Source organism: Petaurus breviceps, unplaced genomic scaffold (genome assembly GCF_028583685.1).
Source record: "Petaurus breviceps papuanus isolate PSGF00001 unplaced genomic scaffold, PetGlider_PUasm1.0 227, whole genome shotgun sequence".
Classification (NCBI taxonomy): domain Eukaryota; kingdom Metazoa; phylum Chordata; class Mammalia; order Diprotodontia; family Petauridae; genus Petaurus; species Petaurus breviceps.
In genome coordinates, this window is record NW_027185896.1 from 5,680,760 (window position 1) to 5,706,650 (window position 25,891).

General features: G+C 47.7%; 1 protein-coding gene across 1 annotated transcript; it reads left to right on the forward strand.

Annotated features, from left to right (window-relative positions):
- The first annotated feature begins 1,483 nt into the window (after window positions 1–1,483).
- On the forward strand, window positions 1,484–25,261 carry NT5DC2 (5'-nucleotidase domain containing 2). Its single transcript, XM_069095549.1, has 13 exons — window positions 1,484–1,922; window positions 6,305–6,489; window positions 6,834–6,908; window positions 9,536–9,591; window positions 10,520–10,613; window positions 13,342–13,470; window positions 14,059–14,119; window positions 14,594–14,696; window positions 15,434–15,535; window positions 16,814–16,895; window positions 24,372–24,458; window positions 24,737–24,877; window positions 25,121–25,261. Exons 1-13 carry the CDS (start codon window positions 1,499–1,501, stop codon window positions 25,187–25,189), a joined length of 1,608 nt encoding a protein of 535 aa, XP_068951650.1. The 5' UTR covers window positions 1,484–1,498; the 3' UTR covers window positions 25,190–25,261.
- Window positions 25,262–25,891: the final 630 nt, after the last annotated feature.

Sequence of the window (25,891 nt, forward strand, 5' to 3'; positions counted from 1 at the left end):
TTTTACCCTGTTTGGGCCTCAGTTTCCCAACTAATTGGTCCCAGAGTGATTAAATCACCTTAGCTGATGGTGGAGTGCAGGAAAAAAGTGAGCTTCAGAGACATTCTTTTTCCAGCTTTTTCTCTCACCTTTTCCCCAAGACTAAAGATCTATAGAAAGGATTTTCTGTGGGTGGCGAAAGTGGCAAAGTAAATTCAGAAATGAAGTTTGAGAACAAGAAACTAAATGCTAATCCCTATGTCCTTAAGGGCCCACAACAAACAATGCTATTACCCTTCACAAAGTAAGCAACATAAATTCCTTATTTCTGTGTGTTTGTTTACTCAGTGTTCTCATTCCTTTGCATGTGTGCCTCTGCATATTTTCCCCAGTGCAAAGTGTTTGGTGTACACCCAAGGGCACGTACACCTAGCAGCCAGGAATCATGTAGCTAAATCCCATTGTATTACAGGCATCCGGCGCAGTCACAGATGCTTTTTGATGGAAATGTTTTGAATGAACGGTGACTAGCCCAGTCCAGCAGAGGCAGAGCAAAGAAAAGGCACATCAAAGTGACTTTGAGAACACTTATAAAGAACATAAATAAATGCAATATTATAATATGTAATAATAATAGTATAACAAAGGAATTTTTAAAATAGAACGCATGTTCAGGTTTTTCGCGTTGGGCTTTTTTTTTTAAGTGTCTAGGGCTAGTCAGGGAAGTCAATAGGTTCCACGCTAGTAAGAAGATGGTGGAGAAGGGTATGTCATTACATAGTAAAGCACTATATAAAAGTTATTATTAGATATGATCAATATTAACGAACCAAAGGGATAAATGTACATAGTAAGCCTTCTATAAACGTTAGCTATCATTATTAGATATCATCAGTACTAACGAATCAAACTGTGGACCTTCTAACAGAGAAGCTTGTTAAGCAGCCGACCAAAGAAAGCCAGGACCGGAGCCTTCTCCAAAAGAGCATGAGGTTGGACCAACTCTAAAGTCCCTTCCCTTAGATGTAAAGGCAGAGACGGTCATCGTAGTCTGTGTTCTCGGGCATTACATGCACCAGAGGCGCTTCGTGGATGCCGGTCATACCGAACTGAATTGAATTCCGCCTCTCGGATGCTGTGACCTTGCAGTTGGGAAGTTACGCTAGTAGCTTTAAGTCTCACCGGCTGCGAGGAATCTGCTCAATTTTATTCAAGTTTCCTGGACGCCTATTGTGTCCCAAGCACCGTGGGAGAGCGCGGGTCTACGGCTGCCTCTGGAGAGGCACTCCTCTGGCTAGCGGGGGCCGTGCGGGAACACTCGCTCCAGGTCTGACTGCTGGTATCCGGTCCCGGCTGCCAGTCGTGTACACTCCTTCTTTCCTGTCTCAAATGGGCGGGGGCCTTGGGGAGAGAGGGGATCGCAGCCCCTCCCCAGCAGTCCGCACCTGGTCAGGAGCCCCGGCCATTGGCCGGCTGGAAGGCCGGCAAAGCAGCCATTGGCTGGCCGCGCGAAGGAAACATGCGGCCGCTTCGGACCAGAACACAGCTGGCCGGGCAGAGGCAGGAGCCGGAGCTGCCGCTTGGCCGGGAAACGGGTCACTGGGCAAAGGGAATGGCCGGCGCGGGGCTGCGAGCGGTGGGGTGCCGCTGGTTACGGCTCCGGGGAGACGACGTCCCGGGTTGGCAGCGAGCGGCTGCCGCTTCCTCCTGCCAGGGCTGCGGTCCTTCCGTCCCCGGCCCAGCCAGTGCAGGCTCCTCCAGCCCCGGCTCCCACTGTCCCAGCGCCCACTGTCCTGGCGCCCACTGTCCCGTCGTCAGCACCTCCTACTCTTCCCCTGACCGGGTTGCCCAGCGCAGTGCAGCCCCAGCCCCTGCCGCCCAGTCTCCCGAGCCCAGCGCCTACCTGTGGTCTAGGTACCGGGAGATGAGGAAGCTGGTGCACGGTAAGAGTAGGGATAGGTGGAGTTTTGGAGGGCAGAGGGCCAGACTGCACTGGACAGAGAGGCAGGAGACCTACTGCATTCTCGTTTCGGGGCTGCCAGGATTCGCCGGGTGGTCTTGGGCAAATCTCTTTGTGCCTCAGTGTCCTCATCTGTAAAATGGGGGGTTGGATTGGCATAGCTTTCAGAGGCCCCTTTCAAAGATAACATAAGGCATCCCTAGGGGAAGAGGCTTTGGCATCTTCCTTTGGGGAAGATGCCCCAGGTGACTGTGATTCCTTGGTCCACTCCCTGTCTATATAGTAGGATTGGGGACAATTTAAGGGGGAATGCTTCCCCAAGACTGTGTGCTCAAAATAGGCTTGGGTTGGGCACAGGGCTTCCAAAATAGCTACCTATTCTATCCACAGTTCCAAGCCCCAGTGCCCCACACATGGTACACCCAGTCTATCCCTCAATGACCTCCCCACAGAAAGCTTCCTTAGGGTTCATCAGATGCCCAAGACCGTGGTGAGAGCTGCTCCCTTTCTTCCCCCCTACTCCCACCCCTTACAAGTTAAAAAAAAAGCCTATTCCTGGTCCCTTCTGGAGCTCTCTGGCCCCCTGCCTAGGGTCTCTGAGGAAACAGGACTGTGCACAAATGGTCCATTGTAGATCCTGATGGGATAAACTAAAGCCAGAGGATTAACGGGGAAGGTACTCTTCCTCCACAGGTAGTCTGCAGGCTGGCTGCTTTTACAAGTAAATCCAGACATTGTCCTGATTTGTGTTTAGTCTTGATTTTTTGCAAGCCTTCTCTTCCCAATCTTCTTTTGTAAGGGGGAGAGGATCATATATTTGTGTACTGTAATCTCTTTCTGGAATTTCTTGGACATCCTCTGTAGAAAGGAGATGATGATGAGGGTCTGAGCCCCTAGAATAAACATAGCCAGATTTAATTTTGTTTTGATCCAAGAACTGACTCTTGCCACATGTGAGCGAATTTGAGTTTGTTCCTGGCTGTCTGATGCCCTGCTTAGCATAATGTCATCCTGAGATTAACCTGGTGATAAGAACACTGACTTTGAACATGGCTTAGATTTTCTTAACCTAGGATTAGGATCTCCTAATCTGGAGAATCCAGTTTTCAGTTACTCAAGTCAACCAAGTATTCTCCCTCCCAACTTTAGCCTATATTCTCTCACCAAACTATCTAATAGCCATCTGGAATGTCTGGGGATAAAAAGAATTGATAGATGTCTGTAAGACATTTGGGGAAACTGTTGGCAGACAGAATGAGAGCTGTGTCTAAAGGCTGACCCTTGTTTTCGGCTGAGTATATAGAGAAGCTGCTACTGCAGCCTGAAAGGAAGCTGACCCTGGCTATGGACCTGGGATAAGTTGCTTTGGTGACCTAATAGTGAGGCTGAGGCTGATTAAATGGTTCAAGGCATTCAGAGGTGCAAATGTCACACCTTTCCTTATTAATATCTGATTCCTAGAGCAGAACCCTTCTGCCATCCCCTTTAGATCCAAGCAGAATCAGATTCAGAACCAGGTCTACCTCTTGAAAGACTATTTGTATGACCTTGGGCAACCTCTGGGACAATTACTTTCTCCCCTTCTTGCCCATTTCCCTGTAATATTCAATTCATCTTTTAAGTACCTACCTTATACAAGACTAGGGCTGGGGTTACAAAGACAAGAAACATAAAACGGTCTGATTTCAAGGGACTTACATTCTACTGGGGGGATACTGTATGTATGCAGATTAGCAAGTACAAAAAAATTTGAGGAGTAGGAGACTATCCATACCTGGTGGGTGAGGGAAGGCTTTGAGGGGGAGTAAGTCCTGAGCCTCCTGGAAGGAATTCTGAGGAGCAGGGATAGAGATGGAATAGTGACCTTATCTCCCTCACTGGGGTAAGACTCAAGACATCTGCAAAGGTGCTCCGAGAAGTGTACAGACTCTTACGGATAAGAGAGGATTTCCGTTATTTTAACAGCTAATTCTTCCACACTGAATTTGGTTTGGAGCTCCTGGGAAAAGAAGAGTAGAATGCATGTGATACACGAAGTGTTCCCCACTCAGTCACCATCCCAGCATAGCCAAGACTGCCATTCCATGGTACCATTCTGGACCAGTAGAGGCATTTCACACCATACCTTACAGAGTACAGCCAGGCGGCTATTTTTGGGTAAAGCTTCATGGGCCTGCTAGAGGGGCCCAATAAAAGAACTGGCTGGAGAGGAAGAAATATATGCCACCCATTTGACATTGCTTGACATATGTCCTAATTAAACCTCAAAACCCCAAATATGTTACAAGTTTCCTTTAAAACTAGCTGCCCTTGTAATACTGATTTTTTTTTGAGGAACCAATTAAAGATGCTGATGGGACATAAAGTGGAGGGCCTGGTATGCCTGTTCTGGGCCCTCCATCTCCTTATCAGCCTAGGGTATGTCAGATGGTCTGAAGTTTCCTAGGGCTAGAAAAAGTTTTGAAAAGAAAATAAAGGTTTTCCTGAGGAAAGGATGCCTTCTCTAGGCACAGAGAGATTCAGAAGGAGCCCTATTTCCTTTCACTTCCTCTATTCATACAGTCTTCTGAAGATGTATAAATATGTTACAACTGGAATGTTTCTATTTCTGAACCTTACTGTAAGACTTTGGGGGGAGAAGGCGCCGGGGGGCCAAAAAGACTGAAAATATTTTGCATTTCTTAACGCCCTCAAGAATATAGTAATGAATACTACCAGCCCTTTCTCCTTAGAAATGTTTTTGCCCTAATCCCTGAGAGCCACGTTTGATTCAACTACAATGAAAGGAACACATACTTCAATCTCTGGAATATATGTAGGAGATATAAACTTCTTAACTAGGCCTCGAGAAGATCCATGCCCCACCCAAGTCAAATTTTTGGACCAACACACACTTATGCCAAAATTAATGTTTTACTTAGAACAGGCTTGCAAGTTCAAGTATAAATGCCATGTGCTATAAGATCCAGAGCTAGGTTTTCTGGGGACCAGTGAACAGAGAAGTTATCTAGTTTTGGACTGACCCTTGTTACATTTTAGTCGTCCGTCTTGCCTAAACAAGCCTATAAGCCACATCTTCTATCTTTGCTTTTCTTTATGTCTTGTTCATGTTTGAATAGCAAATTAATGAAAAAGGATTTTAGTATTTATTTTGTACCAGGCCCTGTGCTGAGTAAGCAGTGGAAATTTGACCTTACACCCAGCTCTGCAACTGAGCACAGGCAGCAGATAACAAAACACCCACTGCCTGCCCAAGCAGCTTACAAATCGAGCTTTATACAGACCAAGCTTTTGGCTACATCACTGTGTATCTTCAGACCCCAGGGAGCAAAAGCTTCCTATAGTGCCCATCTGGGGACTGGGAAAGGGGCCAGATTGCCATCACTTAGACTCTGGGAGAGACAGGAGGGAGGGCCTGAGTAATATTCCAGCAAAGCCAGGCATCTCTCACACACACCTACTGACTTAATTAGCAATGTTCTTGGCCAGCCTGGATACTGGGAAATGTAATCAGCAAGGGGCCTGGCTGGGAGGCTCTTAGAAGAAAATCGAATTGGAGGAGACTCTCTTGCCAGCCACTCATCTCCATCCATACTCTGGAAGTCCTACCTGTTAAATACCACTTCAGCCGTGTGTACACTATCTCCAGGGGATTAGAGAAGCCAGATGGAAGAGAAATTAGGACAAACCAGAAAGACCAAACTCTAGCTGCTGAATAATGGCGTACAATGTCAGCCTTCCGCCTTCACTTGTAGTGTTTCTTGGACATTTTGGAATCTTGTTTTCTTGGAGGTTGGGGCGGGGGGTAGGGGAGGAAGGGCGGGGGGAGAGTGGAAGGAGGTCTGTGTGAAGCCAGAGCCTGTTCAAACAATGCCAGCAAAACTAAGCAAGGTTGGAAAAGTGCTTCAGCCAGGAAGGACCCCAGAGGCACTCTGGGTTTGATCCCAAATTATGAGAAAATTAGAGCCACCTACTTTATCCTGATTAGAAGGAGGGGGAGTTCAAATGATGGCAGGTATTTGGAAAGATTAGACAAACCAATGAGCCATTAACCATGTGTCCACTCAGGACTTTTTGATTCTTAAGAAATCAAGTAAGTCTGACTATCCTTTAATTAGTTCGCTAAGTCTCAGCATCCATATTAGAAGCAGAAAGAAAACCTCTCACAGTCATTTAAGATGGGTAGGAGTTAAATGTTTCGGGTAGGGTCAAGAAGGGACTGAGTGGGTATTGTTGGCAGGTTTATAAATGTATCTGTCTGGAAGAGGAAGGAGAAACTGGAGGTTAGGGTGAGGTAGGAATTAAATAGTCCTAAACCCCAGACTTCTCGAAGGTTCAAACCCCCTGTTTCCTCCTTTTTTGCAGACCTCCTTCCTCCTGAAGTCTGCAATCTCCTTAACCCAGCTGCGATCTATGCCAACAATGAGATCAGCCTGGGGGAGGTGGAGGTATATGGATTCGACTATGACTATACCTTAGCACAGTACTCTGATTCATTGCACTCCATGATTTTCAACACAGCCAGAGAGATCCTAATACAGCAGTATAAGGTAAAAACACATCTCTCTTTTTCTCTCAGTCTTCTTCTCAGTCCTTTTCATGCTAGAGCCAGTGTCTAGCTCCCTATTTCCCCCATCCCTAAAGGTCTACAGTGATTCCCTTGTGTGCTCAGATATGGTCATCGCTGTAGAAAGACAGTACCTGGATTCTGGTCCCGATGTCTGCCTCCCTGGCTGAAGGCAGCACCCTGCTCTCCCTTTGCCTTTGCCCTCTGTCTCTTCCCCGGTGGTTACACTGAAAGGGCATGTAGCCCATCCCAGCCACTTTGTATTTAGACTGTTGAAGTTGCTGTCTCAGATTCATGCTGTGTCTGCTAACCCCTCTCCCCATACAGTACCCAGGAGAGATCAGAAAATATGATTACATCCCAGATTTCGCCATTCGAGGCCTACACTACGATGTGCAAAAGGTGAGTAAGGAGGGGGTTATGTGTCTTCCATAAGGTTCTGGAGAGCAAAACTTGGCCCTTGGAGTCAGAAGAGATCAGAGTTCAGATCCTGTCTTAGAAACTTGCTTGTTATGTGACTATGGGCAAGATATGGGCAACCTCTCTGTGCCTCAGACTTTTCATCTATATCATGAGAATAATACTCACAGTATCTCCCTCCCAGGGTATTCTGCAGATCAAATGAGATTTTATACATACATACATATATGTTACTGTTGTTGTCAGTGACAGCTAGGGGTTGATCACCCACCTCAAGGGCTTCTCTGCAAATCAAGCCACAGAAATTCCAGGATAGCCTTGAGTTCAGGCTTCTGATGGGCCTGGGGAGAAGTTTCTTTTCCTTTCTCAATGCTGGCTTGCTGGTCCTCCCTCTTAGGATCACAGCCTCAAGCTTTTTCTGTATGTCTGTGTGCATATGTTGGGGCTGGGATAGGAAATAGTCAGGACCTCAGACATATGCCCAGTCCATGGCTGTTTCCAAAGCTAGACAGAGCAGGAAAGCAGTTGGTGATGGGACCTGCTAAATTCAGTATTTAGCCCAGAGAATGTCAGAGGAGAGAAAGTATGTGAGAAGGTGAGTACGCTGGCATTTCGTGTCATTGATCAAATATAGGGAGGTGACTCGGACATTCAGGAGATTGACTTTTATAGGCACCAACACCCCCTAGCACTTGAACACCTAGAGCCTGGATTTCATTGGGGTGCATACCCTGTCAGTGGAACAAATCACCCCCCCTATGCCTCCTTTTCATGCATAATTCTTACTCACGTTCTTCCGTTGAGGGTCCACCAGATACATTGATACAGTGGTGGTCTTTGTCTTGTTCTCTTGTATTAATACTTGAGGATGCTAATTCCTAGTGTGGATTTTCCAATCATCGTTTGAGAGGTCTGCCTAACAGAACAATGAAATAGTTACTCTCCCTGGATGAGAAGAGACCAAGGACCAGGGCACTGGAGTAGGATGAAGCTTAAAACCTAGGTCCCTCACTTGCTTCCTGCGCCGTATCTTCCATGTTCAATCAATCAATGAGCATTTCTTAAGTATAGACTATGTACCAGCCTGGGGGAGGGGTGAAAAGAGAAAAACCAGAGCATCTCTACCCTCAGCAAATTTTTTTTTTGCCTTTTCGAGGGCAATTGGGGTTAAGTAACTTGCCCAAGGTTATACGGAGTAAGTATACTTTTTAAAAGTTTTGAAAGTAATTTAGAGAAGAGAGGGGAAAGAGTTTCTGGAATCTTGGGGGATTAGGAAAGATTTCATGAAAAAGGTACTACTTGAAGTCAACTTTAAAGGACACGAGGGATGCCAGGAGTCAGGAGGAAGCCAGGCTTTCTGGGCGTGGAGATAGGAGGAGGAGCATTTGTTCCAAAAGGCCAGTTTGGCTAAACTGTAGCATGTGGGGAGAAGGGGTGTCTGGGGTGTCCAGGGAAGACTAGCCCCTCTGGTGGGAGGGCTCATGGAGCCCTTTTCAGGGCTTTGGTGTCTGCCTGGCAACTAACTCTCACCTGTGGCTCCAAGACGTAGCATGCACAGCAGCTACACCCCAGTAAAAACCATCTCAGCCAATGGCCTAAGCCAGGTTGAGGGTTACCAACGGGTCTCAGACCCATCGGTGAGTTAGGGGGGTGTCTACCCCACGCATGTGAAGAGCCCTCCCTGGGAATGGACAGATGAGAACTATTTGTTCCAAAAGTCATGAAGGTGACTGAAGCAGGCACTGTGGAGAGCTTAGAGATTGGTCAGACATCAAAGATGCCAAGGTCATCTGCTGCATCCCAGGACATCACCAATCATCCTGACTTTTGTCTTGCCACTGGACTTCAGTGATTCTGAAAGAGACAGTGAGGCTGACAACTTTGTGCAACACTTCCTCACTTAAATCCGATTCACTGAAAGTTAAGACAACACCTCATGATGTCATTGGTCCTCTTCCAAAACGAAGGACAAACAACAACAGAATGTGGGAAGGAGAATAATATATAGTAATTCTAGAGTCAGTTGATGCTTTAAATGCCCTTGTTGATGGGCACTGAGTGGCACCTGAGTGGGCTGCAGCAGTGTCCTTGGCAGGGTGGCTGGTCTGCCCCATATCTTCAGCATCTGACTTCTTCCTCCTGCCCCAGCCCTAGAGGGATGGCTCTCTTGAATTCCTCTGCTCTGGGCTAAGGGCTCTCTTGCTTTATGTAACCTTTTTAGCTCCCCTAGGTGAACATTCTCCAGCTATTCCACCGGGCTAGGCTGTTCTTTGTGGGGGTCTGCCTTCCTTGGATGACTGACTAATACAAGAACATTGTCTTTCAAAAGTCAGGCTTCAGAAATAAGGTCCCTGAGAAATAACAGACCCGCTAGGGCTTCCCTGTCTATCCCTCAGAGAACCATGTTCTTTTTTTTGTGAGTCCCCTACCTCCCAGAGCAAGAGAGATTCTTAACAAGGATCTGAATGGGCCAATGATGACGTCAGATAAGTGAACTGGAAAGGGAATTGTTAGCAACTTTAATAAAGAGTGTGGCTTTTAAAAATAAACTCTCCAGTCAAACTATGGTAGATAATTAAGATCTGTGCCTGCCTCTCTTCCTTGGCCAGAGTCTTCTGATGAAGATTGATGCTTTCCATTACGTCCAATTGGGAACAGCCTACAGGTCAGTCTGAAAGGTCTTGTTCTCAGGCCTGGGATTTGGATCAGGTTTTACACATTCTCCTTGGGGGCTTATCATGGTTGCTGGAGGAGTGATCCTCCTTGCCTTTGGGGAAATCCCTGGCCAGAAACTGAGCAGTCGCAGGAATATCGGACTCAGAGTTGGAAGAGCCCTTGGAGATGGTCTAGTTCAACCCCACAGAGAAGGAAATTCTTCTGGACTTCCTGGAAGTGTCTGTCCTGAGACCACAGGGGATGTAGAAGCAGGATTCAAATCTAGGCCTCTAACTCCAAACCCAGTGCTCATTCTAAAACACTAAGCATCTGATGCTCACTTTTCCTGACAGTTACACTGGACCTAGGGCTTTTACACACATAATAGTACTCCTATGTATGGCTAATGGTCTGTCTTCAAGGCACAGGTGCGGGCATGAGCACGAACACACACGCACGCACACACACACACTCACACACACACACACATACTCACACACTCAGTCTGGGTCATTTTTCTAACACATCCTCAGCCCAGTTTGTGCATGGGTGTACATGCTGGCCTCCTCGGCTGGAAGGTTTCCTCCATGAAGCTTCCTTCTCTTAGCTAAAGGAAGGCCTGAGGAGAGGAAGCTCTGAGCCTGGGTGGCCTTCCTGCTCAGGAACCAACCAACCCTGGTTCATGTTATTTGAGGTGGCAATAGAAAACGTTGTTCCTACTGCATAATATTGTCAGACTTTTCCCCCCGATGTATCAAGTGATTTTGTTGATTTTTTTTTTATCTTTCTCTTTTTTTTTTAGAAAACAAGTTTGCTATAAGGAAGGGTTCTCTGGGCAGAAGAGAGGGAAGGAATACAGGAAGAGATTTTAGCAATGTGAAAACAAAAGACACACTAAAAATTTATTTTCAAAATAGAAAACTTTTTTTCCTCCTCAGGGGTCTTCAGCCTGTTCCTGATGAAGAGGTGATTGACTTGTATGGGGGAACCCAGCACATCCCACTCTACCAGATGAGTGACTTTTATGGCAAGGTACTACAGACAGACTAGACCATGTGATTTGGGATTTGAAAGCCCCCAGGTTTATGCTTTTTATGTCTCCATGTTGGACCAGAAAACTAGGATTTTTCTTTCTCATGTGATTGCCTAAAGCCATGTTGGAAGCTTAAATGTCACTTCCCATCTCCACCTACCCTGAAAAGTGGTCCTACTTTGGTTGGGAAATGCTAGGGCAAACCAGTGTGTCATTTCTATTTCTAATACTAATCCCCAGAACTCTGGGGGGTGGGGAGGCAAGTTGCTCCCCAGGCCCCTTGATCCTGCTGATTTCACCTAAGGGCCAAGTACAATGACTAAGAAGGAAGTCCTTATTGGGCCTGGGAAAAAAAATCTATGCCCTTTCCTACATCTGGAGTATAGTCCTTACCTTTGACCTTAAGGAGCTAAAGTATTATCATTTCCCCCCCTAAGAATGTGTTATGAATGTGATATATAATACATGGCAGCAGTTCAATCAGAGTGGGAAACTTTAAGAACTTGGTCAGACTGGCTGGCCTGTCTGTGTCCTTGGAGTCTGCAGGCACTTAATACAATCACAGACTCAGTTCTTTCTGCCTTCTGTTGGGGAGGAAGGCATTATGGGTACATACCCATGTATGGGTGAGATCAGATACTGTTGGAGGCTTAGCTTTTCCCAAGCTTCCCAGGAAATGTGTCCCCAAATTTGTTCTGTGACACATTTGGGGAACCAAACTGGGAATCTTGTAAGCTAAGATGGACTGGTGTATCCTAGAGCTGCCCTTAGCCCCTAACCCATGCAGACTGGGAAGTCAGTGATGATTCTATACCTGTCTGCCTACCTACCACCCTCCATCCCCACAGTCTTCTAAGGCCTAGAAACAGAAATGTTAATAATTGCCTTATTACTTCTTCATTTCCTCAATCAAAACAGGAACCCTGAAAAGTCTCCCCAACTAAAATCCCTTGCTTTCTTTTTGTGGAGTGGGAGAAGGAAGATGTTGCTTGCTGCTAAAACCTTAGTCCCTGGCTCTAGGAGGTGGCTTTATACAGCCTGTCACTAATACTAAGCTAAGTCAGAATGTAACGAAATGCCAAATAGTTGGCAGCATTAGTCTTTCCTGTTGTTTCATGGCAAACAACTCCCCCCACCCCCTTGACCCTGCCTTCAAGTTATCACCCAAGGCTCCATCTCATGGCCAGAGTTCTTTCAGCCTGACGTGAAAAATGCCTCTGGAGTCATGGGCCCTCACCCTGTGCTTGAGAGCATGACCTAGTGGCCAGTCTGTCCAGGCTTTCCCAGCCAGTTCTTTGTTCATCTCTGTTGGCCTTCCCTCTGCCCCACTGGACAGATCCTGCATTTGCCCTCTTACAATTGAGTACATTAAAAGGAAGGGCCACATCTGCTTTGTGCCCCACTTGTACCAGCAGCTAATAGATTGTGGAAACATCTGCCCAGGCCTGTTAAGAGTCTGGCCCCTCAACTTTCCCAGGAGTAAGAGAAAGGGGACATTCCTGCCTTTGGGCCAACAGAGCCTGTGTTTTGACCACAAAGTGGAGCTGGGAATCATTTTCTCACCTCATCCCCTTCTGACAGAGGTATTCCCTAACTCGGGGACTTTTTTCACTGTCAGGTTTTTCCCCACCCCTGTCTTTGGGTGACAGTTCTCAAGATCTAGCAACAAGTATTTATGGAGTGCTTGCTACATGGTATGCCCTGAGCAAACAAGGACAAAGAACAAAAAAACAACTATACTCTCAGTGAGCTTACGGTCTAATAGAAGAGACGAGTGCCTATCTAAGGGTAGATTGTAGAGTAAGTAAATCTAAACATAGGTACTGTACTTAGAGGCAGTTTGGGAGGGAGGGTCCAGCGGTTGCAGGAATCAGGGAAGTCTTCATGAAGAAGACGAGCATTGTAGGCTTGAGGGATGACTGGTGCAAAGGCATCAGAGATAGTCTGTTTTGGCTGTGTCCAGGGTACAGGAGGGAGAATACTGTTTGATGAGGCAGGAAAGATGGGACCAAGTTGGGGAGGGCTTTGAAAATTAACAGGAGATTCAGGAGTACATGTGCGCTCTCCTCTCTTACCATATGCCTCCCCCCCCCCCAATACAACTGAGACTTGTCATGCCCTCCAAATGAACCTCTAAGCTATTCCTTTGCCTCAGAGGGAGGGTGGCCTATTTTCCAACCTGATATTTGTCCAGTCCCTTGGGCAACATGTATGACACCTGCATTCAACTTGCAGCTACATGGGTGGCCCCTCCACGTGAACACATACCCTTAATCCAGAGATGTGGGAGAGAGCAGCGGGACAGTTGACCTAGCCCCTGTCCTTGGGGGACACCCAGAGGGGAAGAAATAACTGCAAACAAGTGTGATGAGGTGGTGTAGTGAAGTTGTGAAAATGGGTACACACGTGCTGAGATGACCGAGGACAAGACGGAGTGTTTAATAAATACTGCACTTCTCATTTGGAGAGGGGGTTAGGAGAATTCAAATATACAGTTTGGGAAAAGGTCAGATGGTTCTCATAAATTCAGAGAAGTTAGGAAAGGTTCCTCTTCTATATTTGGGAGGAGATGCAGAGGTGGCCAGGGTTGAGGCCTCTGACATTGCTTTCAGCCTGAACTCTTTATTGAGCCTTTCCTTCCCATCAGATGGGCCATTTTTCCTCGCCTCCAAGCAGGGTACTGAGTTCTCTTCTGTCTCTCAGATGTAGCCTTCTTCCTTTCCTCAGGGTCCCTCTCTCAAGCAGTTCATGGATATCTTTTCTCTCCCTGAGATGGCCCTTCTTTCCTCTGTGGTTGACCACTTCCTCGCCCATAACCTGGAGTTTGACCAGACTCACCTCTACAAGGATGTCTCGGTGAGGAATGAGTCCTGGAGTGGGGCCTTCAGGAAGGCCTGGAGGTGACCCCCCCTTCCCACCCTGGCCCCTCCCTGCCAAAAAGACATGCCAGCAGCGCTTATGGAGTTTTTTCTGTTGGGGGTGAGGGTATAGTTTTAAATTGGAGGCAGATGCTGGGGGAGGGGGTGGGGAGTGGTCCAAACTGGCTGTCAGGGCCATCCCCTGGAGCTAGCAGTGCTGAGAAAACTGGCCCAAGAATCCAAACAAAGCCTGCTATGGTCCCAGGATGATCAACCAAAAAGATTATACTCTGCCCAGTCCTGTACTCCATGCTTTAGGGGTATGAAGGGCTGAAAACTTAATCCTGCTCTTGGAGGGCTCATGGGCTACTTAGCATAATTCCATAAATGTCCCACATCTTTTCCCCAGTCGAAATCTAGGTCCTTTCGTGGTCTGGGTCTAAGGGTCCCAAGAAATATCCAGGTTCCTTAGCAGCTTCTGAGGCAGGATGGGGAGAAAACATAGGAGACAATCCTGCCCCTTGGTACAGAGACGGGAAAGTCCCCAAGCCCTGGCAGCTTAAAAGCTGATGTTCGTGCCCTCTAGGATGCCATCAGAGATGTCCACATCAAGGGTCTGATGTACCAGTGGATCGAGAAGGACATGGGTAAGCAGACCCCACTTTAAGGTTGGGTAGGTCCTCAGGTCTCTCGTTTGGTTCTAGGTCTCTTCAGGCCCTTCACTTACGGGGACTTGAAAGGGTAGAACTTGCCATGAGGTCATAGTCAGCTGTGCTTGGCAAATTCTCCCTTTGTCCAGAAGTCTCTCTGAGGCTCTCCCAGGTCGTTCACAAGTCTTTCTGAAACAGCAAAGGGTGCTTTTAGAACAAATGAGACCCTTACCCACAGGGAACCTGGAGTCTGACCTGAGAAACAGGACCAGCCCAAATGCAGTTAACCTAAGTAGCTCACTTACAATTGCCCATTAGGGAAATAGTAGCTCAGAATCAGGACAAAGAGAAGGCTATGCCAGTCTAGGAAAGGTTCTTGGAGGATGAAGTCCTGGCTGTGATCATAAAGGCAAGGAGTTCTGGCTGAGCAGGGCACTGACCAGCCCACACGGGCCCTCCGTTCTCTTCCAGAGAAGTACATACTCCGTGGAGATGAGACACACGCTGTGCTGACTCGCCTCGTCAACCATGGCAAGAAGCTTTTCCTCATCACCAATAGCCCCTTCAGCTTCGTGTGAGTCCCCTCCCCCTTTCAGTGTGGCTCAAGGGAAGCCTGGTAAATGAACGAAAACTGTCAAGTAATAAGGGCTTATTTAAAAAAAAAAGTCTCCCAAATATGAAGGAAGCTGGATTCAGAATCTAGAGGCCTGGATGATTTTTTCTCTGTCCAGAGAAGAATCAGGCCCACCTGGTAACTCTTCCTCTCCCTGTAGAATTGGGAAAGAACTTGGCAGCTGGCTTCCAGGACTGCATGCCCTGACCGTGGTGGGGTACCAGTAGCATGCCCTGCTGAGTAGACAAGCAATGGCTTGGCCTCTTGAAGAGGTCAAACAACTAGACTGATAGCTAAGCATTACGAGGGCCCTCTTCTCTGCAGGAGGTCTACACTCCACTACCTCCCTACCTGCAGCCCCATAGTTGGGCAGGGGAAAGGACCAGCTCTGATGTAAGAAGTCAGAAGACAAGGACAGATCTTTCCACAGAATGCCCAAACTGACTCTCTAGGGGATATCACTCCTAAAATGAAATGCCCAGACCCCAGTCTCACTTGGGGATCCTAGCTCCAGGTTCTTCTCACTTGATAGTTGAGCTCAGTCATCTCATTGGGATCAATGGGGTGCCAGGGAAGGGGGGGGTTGTGTGCCCTTAGTCACTATATCTTTGTCCCCTGATTTCCCTTCTCTTTTAAAAATATTCTTTTTTCTTTTCTCCCCCTTTCCTTCTCTGCCTATTGCACACTGTCATCCTCAGGAACAAGGGGATGAAGCACATGGTTGGCAAGGACTGGCGAGATCTTTTTGACGTAGTCATTGTCCGAGCTGACAAGCCAAATTTTTTCACAGATAGGCGCAAGTAAGCTGGGCACTGTCTGGGGGTCCACAATTTTCCTTTCCTTCAAACATCTACTGGAGAACTGAGTTTCTTAAAACCACAGGCTCTAAACTGGAGGGTGGGAGGTGGGGGACGGAACGGAGAGGAGCACAAAGGATGAGTCTCATGTGGCTGGCCCTGCCATCTTTGTGATGTCAGGTCACTTAAGCCATGGGGGAGGGCTCAGGTCTCCGCTTTGCCCTCTTTCCCTCCCCCTCAGAAAAAGGAAATGCAATCTTGCCTAAAGAGTAACTGGTAAATCCCACCTTGTCCTTTGTATATGTGTCTAGATAGATAGGTAGGTAGGTAGATAGATATAGATAGATGGATAGATAGATAGATAGATAGATAGATAGATAGATAGATAGATAGATAGATAGATAGATAATCTCAACCCCTCTAGGAAGAGAACTAATGAATATTTGTTTATGAATATAGCTTAATGAATAAAAGTTTCTTATCCAACCTGAGTGCTGGGTGATGGTTTTGGCCCTTTTCCCCTAAGAATTCTGTGCTTTTGAGTCCCACCCTTAGAGGGTGGAGACCAGCCTGTTGCTCAGTCTCCTGGAATGAATAGGAAGGAACACAAATCCTCCTCCAAGCAGCTAAGTCCCCAGACAGAAACCTGACCCTGCTGGTCCCTGGGAACTGTGCCCATTTCCCTTCATGCACTTCTCCTGTGAGCCGCCTTTCACCCGATGGGCATAGACACCCCAGCTCCAAACCTTCTGGTTCTAGCACTGACCCTGAGGAGTCTGGGGAAGCATGATTTCTATCCCATTTTCCCTTCAACCTCAGCTGAGCCTGCTTTCCTCTTCCTTTTTGGCTCTGGAAGGAAAGGGGAAGTGAGGGCTGGTGTGGCTTTAAGGCCCAGCTGACAGAGCAGGCTGTTCCCCATACATGGCACAGCTGGGCAGCCCTGCTGTCTGTGGGCTCCTTGACTTTGGGTCGAAGGGTCGGGTGGGCTCATCGGCTTCATCCTGTTTACATTGGGAAGGAAAGTGCTTCCCAGGCTCGTTGGTGTTTGTCTTTGGAACTGTCTGTCTGTAGGGTCACGGGGGTCACGGGGGCTGACCTCTACGGGCTTGCTTTGTAGAACAGTAGGGAGCTTTCCCAAGGTAACAGCACCATTCTCATTATCCTTTCTGAACTTCAGAATCACTCATCAGGGCCATATCTGGTGGGTTCCCTGGTCTGTCCTGGTGATTCAAACAGCTTTTCTTCCTTCTTCTCCCCATCTATCTCTTTCTTCTACCCCAGGCCTTTTAGAAAACTGGATGAAAGTGGTGTACTCCAGTGGGACAAAATCAACCACTTGAAAAAGGGAACGATCTATCGTCAGGTAAGACGGATGGACCAGATGGTCTATGAGTTCTCTTTCAGTTCTACATGGGCAACCAGTAGAGAAGGGGTAAAGGAGTCCTCTTGTGTCCACAGTGGCACCTGGTCAGGCATGTGTGAAAGATAGCATGGAGGCCAGGGCAACTGGTGTTGGGAGAGGTCTCAATGAACCCACAGCAGACGGAGGTCCCTTTTTCATTCCTGTTACAGAAGAGTCATAAATGCAGGCATATAAATCCTTCCTGCATTTGGGGACTTTCTGGAAAGGCTGAGGGTGACCACTAAGACTGAATCCTTAAAGAATATGACACAAGTCCTGGTTACTCCTTCCCCACCTCGAAGGCCAATCAACCAAACAATAAGCATTTATTAAGTGCTTCCTATATGCCATGCACTATGCTAGATACTGCGGACATGGGACAAAAGTGACTCAAGGAGCTTATGGCATAATAGGGGAGACATTTGTAGGTTTATGCCAAACAGATACGAGGTAACCATAATAGAGAAGCACCAGCAGCTGGTGGGACCAGGAAAGTTCTCCTATAAAAGGTGTCATTAAACATGTCTTAAAAGGAACCAGAGATTCCAAGAGGCAAAGATGGGGAAGAAGTGCATTCCAGACATGGGAGATGGCCAACGCAAATGCATGGGGACGGGAGGTGGAGCACTATATGTCAAGAATGGGAAGAAGGTCAATTTGACTGAGCCATAGAGTACATAGCCGTACTTGGGCCCTTAGGCAGAGCGAATGGCCAGAGACTGAGGTCAAGAATACAAAGTTGGGGGTAGAGGAAGCGAGGGTGACCAGGGGGTAGCATATCAACAAAAGGTTGACTCATTTTCAGTTCTACTCTTCTAAAGTGGTCACCAGATAAAATGCAGATGCTGTCCCAGCCTGACCTGCAGATCCTCCCCAACTTACCTAGAAGGGTCAGCCTTCTATCAGTCACACTGACCCAGCCTCTAACCATCAGGTCCAGGATCTGACCCCAGTGTTAACAGGCTGTATACACACAGAATGTGAGCCTGGAAAATAAATAGGAAAGCTGACTCCAGTTCCTTACAGTCAGGTGGATGGGTTGGTTTACTTCCAGGGAAGGAAGGAGAGTTGGCAAACAGAAATAGTAGGAATGAACCCTAAGGTGGATTGAGGTTTCATAATGGGTTTAGCTGGAATTGAGTGGCTCTAAACAAAGGGGATTAGCAAGGTTAGCCTAGGTCAGGAATTCAGAAATCCCAGTACTCAAGACCAGCTTCCAACAGGTCCAAGGGGCCTGGATCTCTAGCCTTCCAGTCTGAGAGAGACAGGGTATTAAAATGAAGGGGCTACTGGGTTAGTGACCAAGCCTGACATGTCACTCCTAGAGACCAGAACATTGTAGATCTCACCTGATGGGAAATGAGGCACCTGAATCCTGTAGGCTTCCCCTGTCCTGAGATAAAGGAAGAATATCTGATCTTCCCATGGCAGGGGTAAGAAGGCTCTAGATGGGGCCTCCGGTTCCGCCTGAGAACCTGGCCCTTACATATGTCCCCAGAGAAATGTCAGACTTTGGAAAAGCTATTGGAAAAGGCAATGGCAGTGTCTGTGTCTATGGTGTTAGAAGGTTAACAAAGCTCTATAGATTCATCTCATAGCCACAGAGGACAGCCCTCAGCAACAGTTTGACCAGTCTTAGGGAAGACAGACCTGTAGTCTGAGCTCCACACTGTTCTTACAATCCAACAGAAAACTGATGTCCCAACCCTTTGTTTACCATAAAAGTCCTTGGTCTTACACCTCATCCCTGCTCCAATACCTTGGACCATTTCCCCCAAAATTGTATTCCAGGGAACGCTGGCTCTCCTACAATGTGTGTTGGGATTCAATTAGAACATTTTAGTGCTAAGTAATATTTTCCTTACCATAATTTTAGCTTAAGTGAAAGGTGTACTAGATGGTGTGGTGGAGAGAGGGCTGGCCCTGGAGGCAGGGAGACCCGGGTTCAAGTGTGGCCTCCGAAGCAGACTAGCTGTGTAGCCAAGGGCAAGTAAATTAGTTAGTTTCTCAGTGCCTGAGGCTATGAATTACAGACAAGTTGCCAATGGACACCGGTAGAAGGAGAAATTTCCATGCCTAGAAGTTCCCTATATCAATGAAAGATTAGGTCCAGACAAAAAAAAAAATAATACAAAATTACACCCATATATTATGTGCTTCCTATTTGCAGCAATCTTTGCCTGAAAATGTCAGCTATTATCTCTGCCTCCACTATTCTCCAACTTCCCTTTATCCCAGGAGAGTCTGATGGCAAAGGATGCTCCCAATTAATTTGTATTTCGAGACCAAACCCGACTCCCCTTCCAAATTTCCTGTTTCTAGACAGAGCCCAACTGACCCTCCAGGCATTGAGACACAATCTCACTGTCATTCCTGTCTCCTCATTCACACTCAGCCTACACATCTGCTCTGCTCCTACATATAGTCATCCCTATTTCCACATCTCCACTGACGCAGCCGTCATGCTTCTTCAGGCCCTTATCACTCCTTGCCTGGACTGTTTCCATAGCTTCCTGGTTTGGTCTGCCTCCCTTAAGTCTCTTCCCAATGCAATTTATACTCAATGAAACCACCAAAGTGCTATGGGGCTCTCCCTGCCCACATCCAATAAACCCTAGTGGCTTTCTATGGCCTCTCAGATACACTCCTCAGTCTAATATTTAAAAGTCTGCCCAACCAGACCCCTTATCACCTTCCTAGTCTTCAAACATTCTTCCTCTTTTCTTACCAGCCTCCTCTGCAATTCTCCTGCCTTTGTACTAGCTGTCCCCAAGGCTTGTAACACTCTCTTCACCTGTTCCTCTTGGAATCCCTAGATTTCCTTCACAATTCAGCTCCATTGCCACCTTCTGCCCAAATCCTTTCCCAATTCCCCCAGCGGCTAATGCCCTCTCTCTCCACATTCTGTATATGCCTTTCTATGTACTTCTTGTTTCCTCCATTAGAATGCAAGTTCCTTGAGAACAGGGACTGCTTGACTTTTGTCTTTGGAAGCCCAGTACATGTCATATATTAGGCATGGCATCAATGCTTGTTGGTTGATTGATTGCTGTAACCCACAGTGTGGCTATGCTGGCCATACTCTTGGCCCAGGCACCTCTTTGGGCATGCTCTGTGTTTCTGACCCACCACTTTATAGGGAAGTATTGGCTGCACACAGTAGGATTGTGCCTTTCCTTACCTTGCTTGGGAAGCTTGAAGGAGACCTTAGCCCCTCAGAGAAGTGAGGTTGATTTTGACTTCCAGGAGAGGGAGATAAGTTTGCTTTCTCTAGAACAGAGGCTGAGAAGGCAGGCTGGTCACATATGGGGAAGAAGGACAAGGGCCTTGACACCAGTCTGATAACACTGAGAGGCTTCACTATCTCTCAGCTGCCTAACCTTCCAACCCTCCTTCTCCAACTCCCACTAAACTCACTCTTCCTTTATCAGGAGTGAATCCCTTGACACATCATTGTTCTCTCAGCTAGCTCTCCTCTCTTACATTGACTTCATGGGTCTCTAGACCCAGGCTGGACCCCAAGTCCTATAAGTTTTCATATTTCATTAGCTCCCCTCTTAGGAACGCCGTCACCCCCAACCTCCCACTATCCCATCATCCCTAAGTAAGCCTCATCATCCAATATCTCCTCTAGAGATAGCCTCAAAACCAGGAATACCAGGGTTCAAGGCCAACTTCTGATCTGTGGTGTCTGGGTAACCCTGGGCTCCCCCTAGAAACTTATCTGAAGCCCTAATGTACAGAGAAGGTGACAATCTGCATGGGTAGGGGGAGATCCTTCACCCAGGTGCTCCTGTATCAGTGAAATCACAGGTCTAGTTCCTATTCCTAAGCCTGTCCCTCCCAAGATGCTGAATGTCTCTGGAAGAATTGCATTTCAATTCAACATTTATGAAATGCCTACTGTGTGCAAGAAAGACCCCTCCCCCATCCTAACTACAGTGAAACTCAGCAGGTTCTGCCCTCAATTAGCTTAGATTGCACTGGGAAAGCAAGGAGACAGACAGGTACAGAAATCAGCAAATACAAGAAAACTGGAAGGAGGAGAGCCTCAGCACTTGTGGGGACAGGGCAGCGGCCAGGATGATGAAAAGCAGATTTCAGCCTCCTCATCTGTGTGGCATGTGCATGAAGCCGCGCTCCTCTCAGCCACTGCCCATCTCATTCCTCTCTCCTCACACTCCCATGGAGCCTGACCCCACACCCTGCAGCGGGTCATCTCCACATCACTGAAAAAGCCAGGGGTTTTCAAAAGTGAGGCCCCTAATTCCCCACATTCCATTCCTCAAAATCCCTCAGCTCTGCTGCATCTTCTCTTTCCTCCTTGTCATAGGAGAGGGATCCAAGCTCCTCACCAAGAAGAGCCCTCCCTGTGCTATTGATATCAACTGTTCTTTGGTGGTGGTGGGGTTTGGGCGGGGGGGGGGGAGGAGGAAATTGGACTTAGGTGACTTGTTCAAGATCCCACAGCTAGTTAAGTGTCTGAGGCTGGATTTGAACTCAGGTCCTCCTGACTCCAGGGTGGGCCATGGCTCTATCTACTGCACTACCTAGCAGCCGTTCAGCTATTCTTTTTATTATTCCCTCCTGCCTCCTGATAGAACCTTGCCCCAGCAATTCATTCCTCTGTTGCACATTTCCAGTCTCTTCCTCTACAATCTCCTTCCTGCCTCCCTTGAAACATATTCAAGTCTCACTAATCCTAAAAAAGCTCTTTCTTGACTCTCCTATCTCTTCTGCTTCATGGCCAAATTTCCTGGCCAAAAAAAAAATATCTATGCCCCAAACCTCTAAGCAACAAGATGACCCAGGAGATAGGATCCTGTACTGGGAGACTGGAAGACCTGAGTTTGAATCTTCAGACACTTACTAGCTGTGTGACCTTTGGCAAGTCACTTAGTTCTCAGCCTCAGTTTTCTCACATAATAATGCCACCTCCCTCCCTCCCAAATGAAATAACTATAAAGTGCTTTGCAAACCTTAAAGCACCATTATTATTATAATTATTTCTTACCACCCCTTCTCTCCTTAGCATTTGCAGTTTAGCTTTGTATCTGATCCCTCCCTCTGACATTTACTCCAAGATCACCATTAACCTGAAAATCACCAAATCGAATCACCCTTTTTTCCTTTCATCTCTGCATCCTTGCAGCACTTGACAATGTCTCCTGTCTTGTGCTACTGGATGCTTTCTCCTCCCTTCTCTGTTTCCTTTCTCTGTCTTCTTTCCAACAGGGATCCTTTAAAGGGCACAAGAATCCCTGAACCTTCTGGACTTGGGCTTCTGTCTCCTGTCATTCTATTCTCTTCCTCAGCATCTCCTCTGCTGCTTCGTGGCTTCTATTTCCTTCTCTCTGTGGATTCCATCCCCTCCCCCAACCTTTATTTCCAGCTCCGACCCCTTCCAAGGTCCAGGCTGGCATTAGTTTCCCTCTTCATTTCCCTATTTCTGGTCATGCCGCCATCTTTACCCAGTCTCCCAGTAGACTGTTCTTGAGGTTATCCCTGACATCTCCTTCTCCCTCCCCTTCCACATTAAGCTCATTTTGCTTCTATCACTGAAATATCTGGCACATCCATCTCCTTCCCCTCCACATGTATTTCCACCTTTCTAGTACAAGCCCTTGTTACCATAGGCCTGAAATAAAGTCTTAAATCAAGGTCTTACAGGCCCATCTCTCCTTCTCCACCCCACTCTCACCCCCACCACAATCCATTCCGAATGTCACTGCTTGAACGAACTCTTCTCTCTAGAGCTGTTTGGAAATCTTCAGTGGCTCCTGATTGTCCACTGAGTTCAATCCAGACCTCCTAGACAGGTCTTCAAGGCCCTCCCCAGCCTGGCATCGCCAGACCTTTACCTTCTCACCTAATCCATGGTGTCTCAGGAGTCTCTGTACAGATTTCAGCTTTAATAGCTTAAAATGGCACAAAGACTTTGGGGACAGGACAACTTCTATTACTCTTCTCCTTACTGCAGTGCCTTACTTAGCACGGTGACCAGCAAAAGTGGACACTTACTACATGTTTACTGATTCCTTACTCTCAGACCAAACTGGACTCCTCTGTTTCTAAGCACACATTGGGCTTCCCCCGCCCTCCCCCCCCATCCCTAGTCCTTGAATACCTTCCTTCCCTACCTTCCTAACCCTCTAAGTTCACCTTGGATACTCCCTTCTCCATGAAGCCATCCCTTACTTTCCCTTTGCAGGTCACAATCTTCCCTCCTTCGACCTCACATTAAATGCTTTGTTCTATGCTTCTTCAATAAGCTCTCTCAGGATAGCCACCATGTCTTATCTAAACTTTGTATCTATCCCAGTGCCCAGCGCTGTCTTTTGTATTCCGAAGGTGGAGGGGTGTGTGTGTGTGGGGGGGGGGGGAGAGTGTGTGTGTGTGGGGGGGTATGTCTGTCTGTCTGTGTCTGTGTGTCTATATATACGGGAGCGCACACCACACAGGACAAGAGAGGGGGCCTGGTTGTGTAGTCTGGCTGCCCATGTCTGCCTCAGCCCTCTCCAACATCCCACACAAGTTGACACCTCTGGGTGTTGTGTGTGGCCTCTAGCCAGCTCAGTGGCTTTCCCTGGGGCCAGGGATTGTGGAGGGGCTACTCAGGAGAGGCTGGGTCACTCACCGGCCCATGTCCTGCCCACGCTTGGGCTGACTCTTTGGAATGTAGCATTTGGCCCAGAGGCTGGCTTGTGTGAAGCCCGGGCTTGCCTGTTTCCCACGAGCTTGACTGCATCATATTCTGGGACAGAAATTGAGTAAGTAGGGAGAGACTGCACTGGGAAGCTTTTCTCTGGCTCATCAGTCTTCTCTGAGCTAAGGGGGAGCTTTGGACAAAGAAGTTAAAATTCATGGCACTAAGTAACAACAGGCAATTCTCAGTTCCTCCCAAGTCATCTGAAGGTGCTAAGGAAGATCTTTCCTGAGGGTTACAAGGCATCTTTCTACCCATGGACTCTTCCCCTGTGGCTTCCTGGTGGGGAGGTGGCTTCTCAGGATCCCAGATAGGCAATGGAGGCATCTGTTAACCTGTTGGGGAGCAGAAATGCCAGTTTCGCTCTTAGATCAGCTGATGACCTGCTCCCAGGACCGAGGAGGTCTGGAGGGGGGCTTGGGAAAGGACAACTTGGTTCCCTGGGGTTTGGGACCTCAGGGAATGGGAATTATCAATCTTTTCATGAAGCTTGAGGTGACAGAGCTCAGGGCAAAGGTTACTGCCTGGGAACAACAAGTTCTGGACCCTAAAAGTCACTTGGTACCCAGCATCACAGGGCCTGAAAAGAGCTAAAGCCCACGAAAGAACACAAGCCTGAGGAGAGAGGCTGGGGATGGGGGATGTTTGGGTGGGGGGAGAGGGGAAGGGAGGTATCCCAGGGCTGTCCCCACACTGTTGTATGGTTAACTCTGAGTTTGTTTTGCTTTCAGGGAAACCTATTTGACTTCCTACATCTGACAGGGTGGCGGGGGTCCCGAGTGCTGTATTTTGGGGACCACCTCTATAGTGACCTTGCAGTGAGTAAACCCCTTCTGCCTTCATGCCCTCATGTTCCCCCCACCCCAAGCTGTCCCTCTGCTTAGCACATACAGTAGACTCAATGGCTACTGGGCAAGCAGGCATCAACCATTTCGGTAACTCCTGTCCTGCAGATAATGTGGGTAAGGACCTGTGGGGTAAGGGAGTAGAAGGGACCAGAGCCCATGGCCTGGCCTGGCCTCCTGGGTGTTCTCCTGGCCGTAGCCACTCCCATTTTTACCTCCCTCTCTCCCTCCCTTCTGCCATCACCACCCAGGACCTCATGCTTCGCCATGGTTGGAGGACAGGTGCCATCATTCCTGAACTGGAAAGAGAGATCAACATCATCAATACAGAGCAGTACATGCACTCACTGACCTGGCAGCAGGCTCTCACTGGGCTCCTGGAGAGGATGCAGGTGCCAGTGTGGGCATGAGGGGTGGGAGCCTATCCATTATTCTTCCCAATACACTGGGCTGCTTCCTGAGAATCCCCACCCAGCACTTCACCTTCTGTGAAGGCTGTGCATAAGCACATTTGCTGGATATCCTAGCCTGCCCTGAATTCATATTTATCCCTTTCCTTATCCTTTTCTATCTCACCTCCCCCACCCCCTGTAACACCAGGCACACCTTGTACTAATCCCTACATTTTTTCCTAGACCTACAGAGATGCAGAGTCAAGGCAGGTGCTAGCAGCCTGGATGAAAGAACGCCAAGAGATCAGGTGAGGGATGAGGTTGTGGGCAGGTCATCCAGTCCAGCCTCCTCTTCCCCCCTCCCCTAGTCAGCAGGCAGTGAGGAAGCCCCTCCCCCCAGTGACATTCAAGAGTGAGAGGGGCTGAGAAGAATGGCAGGTTGAAGGATGATGCTACTTGAGAGCTTCTTGGAGGAAGTGGCTTTGAGCCAGTCACTTAGTCTGAACCATTAGAATTCATGTAGTCCAGGGGGTTTTAACTTTTATGTATCATAGACCCATTTCACAGGCTAGGTGGGGGACCTTTGGGCTCTGGGCCACATGAGGCCCTCTAGGTCCTCGAGATTGGACCGAATCCAATCAAAGGGCTGTACTTGAGGACCTAGAGGGTCCACATGTGGCCTAGAGGCTGTAGGTTCCCCACTCCGGCTTAGATGATGCCTATGGAACCCTTCTCAGAATAATGCATTTAAATGTGTGAAATACATAGTATTAAAAAAAGGAATCAATTCTATTGAAGTAAGCTATTCAAATTAAAAAAAAGTTTACGCACTCCAGGTTACAAACCCCTGATGCTAAACCAACTTCTCTCATTATACTGATGGAGAAACTGAGGCTCAAAGAAAAGACTTTGATTCAAAAAATCCAGTGCGAGGCTGAGCCAATAGCAGGTTAAGAAGCCTTGAACTAGTCAGGATTCTTCACTCTGCAGACAGACTGAGCCCCGGGCAAGCGG